The 14,908-nt window shown below is 36.8% G+C and overlaps 1 protein-coding gene across 1 annotated transcript in view; it reads left to right on the forward strand.

Moving 5' to 3' along the window:
- LOC125233919 (hemicentin-2-like) overlaps window positions 1-14,908 on the forward strand; it is a 190,663-nt gene that overhangs the window by 154,013 nt on the left and 21,742 nt on the right. The window contains 2 exon segments of the mRNA XM_048140091.1: window positions 12,404-12,423; window positions 12,426-12,560. Coding sequence (XP_047996048.1) covers window positions 12,404-12,423; window positions 12,426-12,560 — 155 coding nt within the window.

Below are 14,908 nucleotides of genomic sequence, written 5' to 3' on the forward strand. Positions count from 1 at the left end.
CTTTAAGATAAAAGTGAATATACTAAGTATTACTGAATCGGTGAGCTCCATCTTCGACTATATCTTCACCTTCCATCGGGTGTGACTATGGTCAATCGCCAATCAGCCAAAAAAAAAAAAAGTGGTTTTGTAATTACTTTAATAATCATATTATAAAATAGCCTAGCCTAAGAGTTAAGATCTTAAGATAGATAAAGAGATAATAATAATAAAAAAAAGATGTTGATAAAATACTTTAAAAGAAAAGTGTTATCTAAAATATATACATACTGTGTAGATATAAATCGGATGTTAGTATAATTGGGTCAATTGGGTAAGCACTTCTTAAATAGTATATGAACAGCTATCTATTTTAGAAAATTAATCGTTGATTACTTTGTGTGGTACAAAGTATCTACGAGAAAGAAAGCTGATCATGATGAAACAAAATCAATAAAACGATAAAGTGGATACGTGACCCTGAATAGGATTTTAATGCATATTCTATATAGTATCTCTATGTATTACAATGCAATGAATCACGAGCCCTTTCGATCCAGAAAAAAACAGTAGACAGTAAAAGTTTTAATAACTATGCACTGCAATTTATAATTAAATTTATGAGTAGATCCAACTAAACATTATAATATCCGTAAGTATTATGAATTGCATTAGATGAAATGAAAAATGAAATAAATGTTTATTCAAAAACTAAACCTACAACTAAATTTATCTTCTGCCAAACCAGAGTATGGTTTGTCGGCAGACGAGGCTCCAGATACATTAGGTTCTATAACTAAATACTTATATGTACTATTTACTAGTTACTAGCAATAATAGGTGCATATAATGAAGTATAGGGCCGATACAATCAGTTATCAATGTTATCATCAATAATTACCTAATATACATTAGACGCCTGACAAGCGACCTATTAAAAAAAAAATAATAATAATAATGTAAATCATGAAAAGGTATGAAATTAGTGAAATATTATTGTACGAGCCGTACACCTTAGATGATATGATTCTTGATGGTTGATGGTAGTCTTGATAGAAACACTGATTTTTGATACACTTATAAATTTATTGATAACCAAGGTATACTGAGTACTAGCTAGGAGCACGTATAAACATAAACTAATGCATAAATCGATGTATAGCGTAATCGCAAATACAGCGATCAATCAATCAATCAATCATTATTTATTTGCAATAAAACATAACTAAATGCATGCAAATGCAATCAAGCAATGCAAAGCAATTCTAATCAAGTCATAATTATATTAATTTTAATGCTGACGCGAGAAATGTGCGATGCTTGCATTGTACAATTATATTGTATGATTTGTATGCTATTGAAGAAAGAAAAAAACAATCATATATGTATATAAAAAAATGTACTAATCTAGTTTTCAAAACAGTCTGAATTGAAAAAGGTAACAGATTTAAAGAAGAAGGAGGGAGACTGACATCTAGGAATTGTAGTTAATAAAACACACAAGTATGTTTGAGTATACACTGCAGGTGGTGGTGCAGCGTCCGCTCTGAGTCAACCCTCAGACCGGAATGTCCTAAACATATGACTAAAGATAGAAAATTAATCCCTAATTATAACTACTTCACATACAGTACTAAGTGGTAAAGACGGAGATGATCAAGTTAGGAATGACGAAAGTGGGCAGACAATTAGAAGAAACGTAGTTCATTAAAAAGAAAAAAAAAAGAGATACACGGCACAGCATGGCAAGTATTTGAATTAAAACTAAATTGACCTATTATTTAAATATTTATAAAAAAAAAAATTAAAACAAGAAAGGGATGTAGTGTATAGGTGTCTCGAGTACATATGGCAGTCGGTGTCCGAGTGTGATGGAGCACGGACGTGCGGTGTGTATTGGCGAGCCAACCCGATGTATATAGTGTAATAGCGTGACATTACACCTTCTACCGAATATACCATACGTTTGTATACGTTCTATTACTTACCCCATAGTTCGCAATTTCTATTGACGGCCATTATCCTTCCCCGAAAATATGTAAGTTGCAATCGATCTAGAAAAAAAAATTGCTGGTGTGTGCAATTTACCACTAAATTGACCTCTGGCGTCATCAAGGTTTCAATAAAATTATCTCACCTGAATATACGTAGTGTGACTCGTAAAAATACGCACAAATTAACACTGATAACATGTACCTAAGTTACCTAACCCGTGTAAGCCTACATACATGTTTTATTGTTTCCACATTATAAATGTTTTTTTTTGTATAAACATGCGTCTTCTCCTCGTCCATTGGAGTATGGCTTTTTACCGAGCCGAGTCCGCCCGTAATTGGGAAAGATGAGGTAGTTCGCTCCATTAACGTCCCCCAAAGAAAAAGGGGGGAACATGTACGGAATTCGCACGTTTTCATGACGTTTGCTTTTAGTCAGCAGTATTGCCTCATGATACGAAAGTAAGAAATAGCAGAGATAAAGACAATACATTTATGTTCATATGAAGTTTTCGGGTAGGTGTGCTATTTTTCTGGCAGTAAAGGCATATTTATAGATATTTTTCTAAATCACGAATGAAGTGACACTAGTGACTTCCTTCCGATATTTAGTTCATCGATAACTTACATTATAATATGTCATTCATTATTATAATTACATATGTTATTAATTATTGCCATGGTACTGGATCTTGAGTAGTTTCATGTGCTCGGCCTACCCCGTTTAGGGAATATAGGCTTAAATTTAGGTGTATATAACATTAATGTTTTATACAAATGTCACATGTTTGAAAATAAATGGACAATAATAATAAAACGAACCATATTTTAATAGTTTACATAAATTCTTGCATCATTATTCAAAATTTAAAGGTATTAGGGGTAGTTAATTAACCGTATGTAAGGCTATTTTATCGATAAAAGGATTGTCGATGTATTTATTTTGTCAAGCACTTACAACTTGACGTTTGTGCCAAAAAATATCTAGGTATATTTATAATACAGCTGGAAACTTTGCCCGATTTTGTCTTAGTATGAGAGAATGTTGCACTTAACCATATTAATAACATAATTTTACATAATCCCACTCTTGACATTTTCTCGCAAACAGAGCCTAAGGTCTAAACAGAGTCCTAGCCACTGCAGCCCACTACAAATTCAAAATTTATACTGAAATAGATACCAAACACTAAAGAAAAAGCGATTAAGCCCACTGGTAGCCATGTTCAGTTTATAATTTATTTATTTATTTATTTAGGTAATTACAAACATAAATCTCTAATTAATTTACATAGAATCGTTAAACCAATAAGGTTTGTTTCGATACCTATTCCATTCCGTGGTAGATGTTATACAATACAACAATCATATAATTATGTAGGTATTCTATTCATTATACATATTATAACCAAAACAAGAAACCGACAACATTGCACTGAGCGCAAATAGCATTTATATACTAAATAGAAAAAGAAAACAAATGGGAATCAATTCTGACACTACTATAGTATTTTATGCAACTGGTGGTTAAAAGAGGTCAAAAAAGGTGAGTGGCGTGGGTAACAATTTGAGGCGAAGCCGAAAATTGTTAATAAAGACGCCACGAGCATTTTTTGACTCAGTTAAACACCGTTGCATACAATACTTTTTCTACGACCAAGCACTTATTTTGAAAGAAAATTATAAATCAACAAATACCTACTTTCAGTCATCTTAGTTATCTAGTGGACCGCCTACCATTTTGAATATGCAGTTTGAGTGCAAACATGAAAATAAAACTGTCTATGGTATGGTTCTTTGAAGCCTGGCCACTAAGACGAATCGAGCCGAGTTGAGTCGAGTTCTCATACATTTGAATGCGATTCGACGCGTCGCCAATGAACGCAGTAGAAAACGAAGGAGTCTCGACTCTGCGAATTGGTTTGTTAAGTTGGTAGCAATGTATTTACTGAACTGTAACAGCTATATCGTGCTACTGCTACTAAATGTTTTCAGGGTATAGACTAGATAGACTTGTCCTGACATCTTTTATGTAGGGTTTTAAAGTTCTATGCACGACCTTGTAACTCACGAATAACAGTACGGGAGTAGAAAAAATATTTTTAAGTTATTTTTTAAATTTTATCTTTTTGAATCTGTTCCAGCATTCCCTTTTTAAGATAACTTTTGATATTATTAGGTGTAAGTTCAGCTTTCCATTCCGATGGTAGTTTATTTATTAGGTCTGGTAGTATATATTGCGATGTTCTTTGTCCATAGAAATTTTTAAATTGAAGTTCCTTCAACATATGATTTATAACTTGCCGGGTCGTTTTTGGGTGATCAACTAAATGCTGTATTTCTGTTCTAAAATATTGTTCCTTCAGGATTTGATATTTAAATTTCACATGTACTGGTAAAACTTTGCAGAAACTAAATAGGTCTATATCAGATTTACGGTTATTTCTAATACTGAAAGGGACAACAAGCTTAAGTAACCTAACCTGCAGATTGTATATTTTGTCAAGATGAGACTTAAAGGTGCGCCCGTAGCTAGTCAAACCGTATGAAATAATGTTTTTATATTATACTAGCTTTTGCCCGCGGCTCCGCTCGCGTTACAAAGAGAAAAAGTAGCCTATGTCACACTCCATCCCTTCAACTATCTCCTCTTAAAAAATCACGACAATTTGATGCTCCGTTTTGCTGTGAAAGGCGGACAAACAAACAGACACACACACTTCCTCCTCGAGAATCACTCTATTCATTGGTGAAAACCGTATGAAAATCCGTTCAGTAGTTATTGAATTTATCGCGAATACACACACATACATAGAGAAATAATTTGATTTGTTACATAAAAATATGTGTAAACTACAAACGGCGTTATTTACTTAATACACAATTAATATTATAGTATTAATAAAGGTAAGATTTGGAGAGTTCCCAAGTATTACGAGTTTAACATAAGTAAGAATCGGGAATTCGACCCTCCTCTCTAACTGTAACTGTTATTGGGTAACCAGTTTGAATTTATAATTAATTGCGTGAAAATACGGTAAATGTTTAACGAGTTTCCCAAATTACAGCTGTTATGCGTTTGGGTAACAGTTATTTATCCGTTTTAGAAGACAGTAAATCTTGGTAAATGTTTATTTATTTATTGAAGTGACCAGCGCCGGCCCGTGCACTTGATCAGGGTAGAGCGAGTTTGAGTTTCGGCGCCCTTGGGAAGAAGTTTTACGACGTATATAAAAAAAATCGCGAGCGTAGCGAGCGCGAATTTTTTTTCATAGTAATGCCGTAATTTGAAGATTAACGCAATACCTACATAATTTATGGATTTCATCATACAGAGTACGAAAGGGACAAGGGTTGACGTAGGGCTGAAAGTGTAGGTATATCATGTACATAAAATAACAAACAAAATGGAGTACTATAGTGGCCAAGTCAGGAAAGCAGATTTGAAATCAAAACGCGAGAGCGGAATTTTTCCTAAGTAACTAAAAGAGAACGACATAAATAGTAATTTTTTTCCTATTGACACAATTTATTAAGACTTAACTCGCTAGCGGGGAAGCAGCGAGCTTCCAAGCTTTTATGAACTGCAGAGCTGCGGTCTTTGGCATATTTTGGGGTATTTTGACTTCACAGGGCGCCTATGTTTCCGACTTTTAGGCCTTATATTTCGCCATCACTATTATTTCTATAATACTAAGAGTTATAATTAAGACTAACCGCGAACTCGATCGTCACCGTCGGGATGCTCATTTCGGTAGTTTGCTACTAAGTGCCCTTCGGAATCTTATAGTCCTTTGAAGTTCGCTAATCATCTCCTGTGACGGCTGTGACTCACAAAATTGCGCCTCTGTGAGTCGTTTTTGCGCCTTTGGTTTTATGAGGAGCTCCGCTTTGGACTATCGAATAGACTCATATTTTTGCATTTAGATAACGTAACTTTGTCGTTGGGCCGCACAACAATGTGATTCGTCAAGGGCTAGAATCGTCATTTTACGGCGCCCTAGCAGCAGCGCCCTTTTGAATGTTGGTATATGTTGGCAATGTGGTGCAACTTTCCACTTAATCTGAATTAAATACAAATGTAGATTTTCAATAGCTGGATTAATTCCAGACTCCCCTCGCCATTTTGGCGCCCCCTTACCATGTGGCGCCTAGAGCGGCCGCTCCACTCGCTCTACCCTTAATCCGGCTCTGGAAGTGACACTTCTACGTAATGCGACTTCCAACTGACAGCGCGTAACACTCAGTCATTGTTACTTTGCGTGGAATGCCGCTCACTCAGCACGTAACATTCTGTCAGCGCGTAACATTATGTCTCAACGCGACTCACTCATTCCATTCATTCACTTATTCACTCAGTCAGTGACAGAACAGAATGCCCAGACTGGTTTTGAATGGTGGAATGGTTGGTGGTTGGAATGTGTGTGTTTTATATTTAGATCGAGCGCAAAATGAGTTTATGGTTTTTTTAGAATTTCCTATTACTTAGAATTATTTTAGTAATATCAAAGACATCTAAGAAAAAACGTTCTTCGGAATCATGAACAAATATGTGCGCTCGTCTAGATGGCGCTATATGTCTGGTTGATTCTCAGCTAGATGGCGCTAATACATATCGATACCTTTGGGTTCAATTGGCGTAAAGGACAAAATGCAGGTTTTCAGGAGAAGCAAAAAACAACTTTTTTTTTAGAAAAATGTTTATATCTTTTTTGTTTTTTGACCTATATTTGTGACTTATATAGAAAAACCTGTAGATTTTTAGTATCCTTAACCTAGTGTAGCAACCGTAGTGATAAACTAAACGGTTTAGAAGTTAGATGGTTGTAAAGGACACGTAAAAATGCTATGGACGTCCTTTACACCCACGATTTTTTTGGGATGACCCCCCCCCCCTGGAGCTTAAGTTGGCCATACAAATAGACCACGTGACCCCCCCCTGGGGCCCCGGGCCTTTACCACGTGACCCCCCCCTGGGCACGAAGCTGGATCCGCGCTTGTCGGCAAAGCGCATATAACAACTCTGTCCAGACATCCATCATCACAATGGTAAACCTTTATTTCCACCGACGTAGTATAAAAAGGCACGATTAAAATAAGCCTTTGTGTAAAGTAAAGCACACGCACAAAGCCATGACCTCATTGCTGTGGTCATTACCAGAGTGCAGAGGGTAATGACTCCTACACAGTTTTTTAGCAATTCACAGGATTCTGCCTGACCGCTCGCTAATGTACCTGAAGGGTCAAATATCGTTCAACTATGGTAAATAAATTACTTAATTCATCATAATTAATAACAGTATACACCCTGTTATTATTGAATTCCGTTAACTTTAAGGGAAGATTCTTTAGATCAAATACAATTAATTTATCTAAGAAACTAGCGTCTCAACTCATGCGGTTACTGAGTTATTAAAAAAAATAAAGATAATTATTGAACACGTGTGTGACAGCCTTTACCAATTCCTAATGTTATTTGTTTTGACATGTGCCGTCAATCACTTGACACTAGCTCGAATGTTATTTTTAAGGGTCTCTCACACTAATAAATTCATTTATGATGTGTAAAAATGATAAAAATTTTTTTTGCGAATTTAACTAAAAGTGATATACAGGGTGGTCCCTGATAATGAATGATGAATGAATGAAGTTACGTGTCGAATTTAACGGAAAACAAAAAAAACACGGTGTATAACTCCGTATAGACAGATAAATTCTAAGAAAAAAACGTACCTCAGTACCATACAGAAAAATGAACGGTGGGCTAGATAGCATTACACCTTTGGGGTACGCTCAGCTAGATGGCGTTAATATTAATTATTGACATTTTAAAACATATTAAGCTAAGTATATAGGCCAAATTGTCAAAAATGAGGTTCAAAAGTTTTAAGCCTGTGTCAAGAGATGGCAGTCTATGCACATTTTACTTCGACAGTAACTCTACATATAATACTCGATCCTCTTTGGTAGATGCTAACAATCCTACTATTTATAGCTTCATAATGTGTTCATTGTCCTTGGTAGAAGTTCAGAACCAAAAATAACTGATATTATATAGGCCAAGCAAATAAGAAGTTATAAATGGAAATGCTTGGAACTCAAGTTTTGACTTCGTAACTTTGTTTAATCTAGTTACGAGGTGAACATATCAAAGTCCACGACCGTAACCCTGAGCCAGGGTGCGTATAGGCACGGTGTGTTCAATCAAAGGAAATAGTAAATCCTGTACTTTGGATATGTTTAGGAAAATTAACGATAGAGGGCGTGAAAAACAATTATATGCCGTAGTGTAAGTTGTTCGCTAGATGTCACTGTTACCCCCGCAAACTAGCGAACGGCATTCTATGACTAATTAAATTGTAAATTTTGTTAATGTCATCTTATTTGACAAATAAGTTAGCGTTCAAATACTTATTAATGTGACTAGTTGATGAATGACCTATTTAGAAATCCCGCCATAAATATGTGGCGTTCCACGTTTAAAGGGTCCACATGCTTTATGTTCTAAAAAAACCTTTAGGCATGGAAAGTCACATGAAAAGTTGTCGTAACTTAATAATAGATGGCGCTGCATTAGAAAATCTTGACTGATAACTTTATACCATACTATTCAATATACTCTATGCGTATAGGTCTACCCATAACTACTAGACATCGGTAACTCGTGGCATTTAGGTGGCACTTGAGAAAATAATGAAGTGACAAGTTTTCTGTTTTTTTTTTCAGAAATGAAAAAAAAAATATTATTCCCTACATGGTGGGGCTTTATTAAATAAAATAAAAGTATTCGAAATATCCGTTTTATACGGATATCCGCATAATCAAATTCCAAGTAATCGAATTATCGGGGTACAAAATTTGGCGGATAATTGCAAGCCCTACTACAGTAGAGGTTGAAAGATCGTTTTCTTAAACACAAAGTGGATTTTTTCAAATAGAAAACGAAGGCTGGCTTGTGAACATTGTTTATCTCGAATGTCATGATATATTAAATTATTAACATTCCTTCTTTTAATTGGTTTCTTTTTCCCGACTCGTAGGTACAGGAAAAACATTGTCACATCACTAGTCTGTTAACAACTGTCAAGTGCCACCAAAATGCCACGACTTACCGAAGTCCATACTTAATATTATAAATGGGAAAGTGTGTTTGTCTGTTTGTTTGTCCGTCTTTCACGGCAAATCGGAGCGACGAATTGACATGATTTTTTAAGTGGAGATAGATGAAAGGATGGAGAGTGACATAAGCTACTTTTTGTCTCTTTCTAACGCGAGCGAAGCCGCGGGCAAAAGCTAGTGTGTAATAATTACATAGGTACGTACGTATGTAGGTAAATATCTATGTATACGTAAACTTACGTTCTGTAGTTTGTAATGGATGTCATGCCTTCCCTCAACTCCCAAACGCCTTAAATGGCTAATTTTATCATAACGACGGCTCCAGCAAAGCCGCGGGTCGCAGGTTCCAGTCCTGCCGGAGGTGTGGATTCTTCCTTTTGCTTTTATTTAAAAATAAACAGGAGGGTAATTTCGACTGGCGGGTTATTCAAACTACTTAATAATTTCTTTCCATATTTATATCCTCCTGGGTCCTGGTGCCCTTGTAAGAGTACATAAAGTACAAAAATTTTGCAGGGATCCGCGAGGATATAGGTAGGTACTATAAATTGAGTTCCATCATAAATTAAATATAACAAGATCAAACCATCCCATACATTAAAATGCGACCGCCTACGAACGCGCTTACACTCCACCACACATAGATGGCGCCACAAAAAATGCCTTGTTGCCACCGATTATTTGTAGATTGGCATTAAGTGTCAATTCCGAGCCATAAATCTATGTCAAAAGTGACACTTAACGCCATCTACAAGTATAATCGAAAGCTACAAGACATTTTTTTTGTGGCGCCATCTATGTGTGGTGGAGTGTAAGCGCGGTCTTAGGCGGTCGCATTTTAATGTATGGGATGGTATGATCTTGTCATATTTAATTTATGGTTCCATTATGTTGTGCCCACTGAGCATACGTGACATGTGTGACTGTTATTTAATAATATAAAAATTTATAAAAAAAAACTAAATAGGTTAGTTGTAAAAATCGAAAGAAGATGACCTATATTAAAGAAAAAACGACGAGTACCACCAGTGGTGAAGGACGGATTCGAACCGGCGTCTTTAGCAAACCGGGCTAACACCATGAACCCCTAGGCCACCTCGCCACAGCGGAAGCCGTCGAAATTTCTCTTCTATATTATGTCATCTTTGTAAGACTAGGACCTTTAGGGTTTTTGACCAACTCTAACGCCGTGTCTTGCGTGGGCGACGGTCGCGCGACCGTCGCGCGACCGTCGCCGTCGCGTCTCATACTTCAGCAGTTCCCGTCAACTTTGTACATAGCCACGTCAGCAAATTTTAATTGATCCTTTTTTGTTACCAACATTTAGTAATATAAGTCGACTTTCGTAAGATATATACAGGTCAATTGTTATAATTAAGAAAATATAGATTCTAGAGAACCTTAATGACGAAATAAAACTTAATAAAATCTCAATTAATTAACAAAATCTTGGTAACAAAATAGGAATTAATAAAAACAAATTTAACTTTTTCCTTAATTTTTGTACAAACTTTTCGAGAATTGCTGACTTCCATATCGATAAGGTTTGATTTCGTATGCGTCGCATCGCCGTCGCGCGACCATCGCGCGACCGTCGCCCACGCAAGCCACGGCGTAAGGGCAAGCAGTAGGTGCTTGCACCTCCTATACGAGGCTAGTTGTAATTATCCGTCAGGCCTAATTGTATACTGGTAAAGTGGTATACCTTATACTCAACAAAACTATGTAATATCGGATTTCTAAATTGTAGTAATATTAATTTAAACTTGAGCAGCTCATGATTATTACATATAATTATTTTTAAAATCGGGACTTAATTGCTTATGACTACATATTAAACTGCCTCCAACGTTTCAGGGACGGCGTTGTCCCCGTGGTCTTGGAGAAGACTCAACCACCTCCGAGGCCAAGGAGACAACAACAATAAACGATTATGTCTCGATTTCAAAAATAATTATGTAATAAATACCTATAATTTCTGCAGGCGTACTCGTACCTATTTCATGATTCTAATGTAATGAGGCGGACGTAACTTTTAACATCATTCGATTATATTATGCGCACTAATTTGCAATGTTATTTAAGCTCACCCGAAAGTTACTACGATCCTTCTTAACATAACATTACAAACTAACCAACACCCCCGACACCCTCAAACTTTGAAAATTGTACATCTGGCTTTCCTGACAAAACTAATTTACTACCAGCTATATCAATGGAGTTATTATTTATTTGATAGTGATTAATTGCGACTCATTTTATCTTAGTACTTTAAAAACAGCTTTGTAAGGCACTGGTCCACTGCGAGATAGTAAACTATGAGCTATCGGCTATAAAAATGAACAAAAGATAATCACTCCTGTGTAAACAAAAGAGACACGGCGATGTTTATAGTTACTCGCCCAGCGGTGAACTATCATATTATCGCCATGTGTCTTTAATTTGCACAGGAATGCTTATCTTTTGTTCGTTTTTATAGCCGATAGCTCATAGCTTACTAGCTCGCCGCGCGGTGGGACCAGTGCCTAAATGTAATTAATTTTGTGGAGTCTGCTAATTTAAATTTGAGTTTGAGTCTATGATTTAAGTTTTAAAACTTGGTTGACTCTTTCATTTTAATTAGATAATAATTACTGATGACAGTATATATTTATTTTTGGCGAGTGACAGGTATCCTTAAATAAGTATTCTCAATTTTTTAGATTTTAATTCAGACGGTAACTTTTTTTTTATTTTATTAATTAGTTTGAAAGCATTGTAAACAACGAAAAGCTTACATTGCTTACTTACTTAACCTCTAGCCGCCCAATGTACATTTAGTTGTACATTTGGTTACAATGGAATTTTAAATTTCACGTAAACAAATAAAGAATATTTTCTTTTGTTTCAAAAATTTTTCGAACAAATGAAACTTAACTCAATTTCAAGCAACAAAGATGTATGGTGGGCGTTACGAGGTTAAATACATGAAAAACATCCATGATTCAGATCAAAAAAAAAATCTAGTCAACAGAGGTCGGACGGGTCTCACCCTGTCAAACAGCTCACTGTTTTCCTTTTAATTTGACATGTTTGACTTCATATTATAAGGCAAACAGTTTACCCTTTCCGATATCTGCTAATCACACAAATAAATTCTCAAACCCCCGTTCGGTTCGAAGCCACTAGGCTAGACCAGACCTCACCTTTAAGCTAAAATGTTTATTAAAAGAATCTGCATCGTAGCATATAGCCATATTCATACCAAGATGACATCTCTTCAGACCTTCGGATTTGTATTTCAGTAAACTTTAAAGAGCTCTTTCTTCCAGCTTCATCTACTGGTACCGCGGCCCCACGTGGTGAACTACGCGCAACGCGGCGGCATCAGCGTGGAGACTGAACAGCGAACGCGTACCAGCCGGCTGCTTATCGCCCGAGCTGCTCCGAGGGACTCCGGGAACTACACTTGCGCTCCGAGCAGCTCTGGTTAGTACTTTCTTACCGTCCTAGTGGATTTTAGTGAGGGTTTGTTCAGACAGAACAGCGGATATGAAAAAGTAGGCTGTTGACCGCTTGAGCTGCATCAAGGGACTCTTCGAACTGCACTTGCGCTCTGAGCAACTCCGGTGAGTACTTTCATAGCTTACCAGCGATATTCTTCAAAGTAATACCGTGACACTGAACAGCTGATGTGTACCAGCCGGCTACTGATCGCCCGAGTCACAGGGACTCTGGGAATTAAGAATAAGAATAATTTACTTACCAAGAAAAGGCTAGGAACAGCTACAATTTTATCATTTACTGTGATTTCCACACTAGGCAAAGCCTTACAACTATACTTGCGCTTCACCCAGCTCTGGTCAGTACTTTCACGGAGGCTTTACTAAGAGTATAAGCGTGAAGACAGAACAGTGAACAAGTTCCAGCCATCTGCTGATTGCCCGATCTGCGCCGAGAGACTGGAAACTACATACTCCGAACAGCTATGGTTAGTATCATATACCTACACAAAGACTCTTACTGATAGTTCTGGAAGCTTGGGATCGTGGAGTTGGAACATACATCGAAATATAACATACAGTGTTGAATGATTCACGGTTATTCCCATTAAACTTATATTGACGTGAACACTTTTTGATTAACGTTACTAAAGCTTCAGTGCCACTCTTGGCAAATATCGGGTTAAAAACGAACAAACGATAAACTGTGACATAAAAGAGACACGGCGATGTTTATAGTTACTCGCCCAGCGGTGAGCTATTAAATATCGCCATAGTTGCCTTTACGACACCCACGGGAAGTTTATCTTTTGGTGAAATTTTGTACCCGATCACCACACAGGCAGGCAGGGAGTTGGAACATCGATCGAAATCTCAAGAGCAGATTGAGATTTTATATAAATGATTCAACGGTTAGGATTGACTTCAAACAATCAAATATATGACCAGTGATATTCTTTTTGGTTTACCCATTGGTTGATTGGTAGAGAATGCCATTGAGATTCGCCATTTATACCTTATTTCAATCGTGCAAAAAGATTAAATAAATAAATAAATAAATAAATATTTTTGTGTAAGAAACCGATGAATTGAACAAACGTAGTGACACTGTGAGTGTAGTGTGTTTGAACAGACCATCGAGTGTGAAAATGTGACCAGTGGTAACGCTGAAACTGAACGCAGCTGGCGCGCGCGAAGGAGGGTAGATAGCGCTGTCTATGCAACTTTGACATCCACCCGCCTTCTTCAGTTTCGGATCATGATGCATGTAACTGCGTCGATATATCGGGTTCTCGACAAAAATCAAAAAAGGTAACCACGGTCTATATCCTGGTCAATATAAGTCTCAAGAGCATGGCTAGTGATCGAACCGTCGAACCGATTAATAAATTACGAAGGTTAAAAGGCCTGGCAAGTATACAGTTTGCGCAAGAGTGGCCCTCTTTAAGTTTCATGTGTTCTGATTAGTAAATTCATACGTAAACATGCGACTCCGTTAGTAAAAAGACCTACAGTAATTTGGTATAACTTTGGTTTGTATGTTGGTTTGGTTGGCGCTAATTTATAATGTGACATGATAGCATGTTATAAATGTATCTGCTATCGCGCTTGTTTAATAGGTGTTCATTACTACCAATTATTTGAATAATGGGGCCAATTTAATCAACCACATAACCAAATTAACTTTTAAATAGACTGGGGAAATATGCTGACCTGGGTACTGTTTAAGCCAAATAAACAGCAATAAATGAATCGAGCATCCAAATGACCAATCACTTCAACGCCCAATCAAATCATCTGAACAAATTAGTTTCAACACAACGAATAAAAACACCAAAATATTAAGCCCTCAGAAAATTGGTCATATTTTTATTACTACTACGGCCCGAGTGATATAAATGTGTCAAATCCGAGTTGGTCTGGATGAAATATGTGATTGTATCGCTGTAAAAGGTCTCCGTCGGCGTCTAAAACCAATTTTACGATACAAGCCATGGGTCGAAACACTTTTTAAGGCTCAAGGTCAGTGGCGACTATAACTTGTCTTAAATGAGGTCGACCGAGCTGTAAAGGCCGTATAATTCTTGAAAATGGAGTTTGCGAGCAAATACAATTTTTGAACAGACTGTAACCTTGAGTTTCGTATAATTTATAAGTAGATAATATATATTACGCCGATGGCAAACAAGGATACGGTCTGCCTGATGGCAAACAGTGTCCGTAGTCTCTGTACGCCTTCAGCTCTAGTGTATTACATCCGAGTTTCCTACCCTCCGCACCCTCGTTGAGCTCTGGCATCTTACCTAACACAAAACTATAGTTCTTGAGTTTACA

This window comes from Leguminivora glycinivorella, chromosome 15 (genome assembly GCF_023078275.1).
Source record: "Leguminivora glycinivorella isolate SPB_JAAS2020 chromosome 15, LegGlyc_1.1, whole genome shotgun sequence".
Classification (NCBI taxonomy): Eukaryota; Metazoa; Arthropoda; class Insecta; order Lepidoptera; family Tortricidae; genus Leguminivora; species Leguminivora glycinivorella.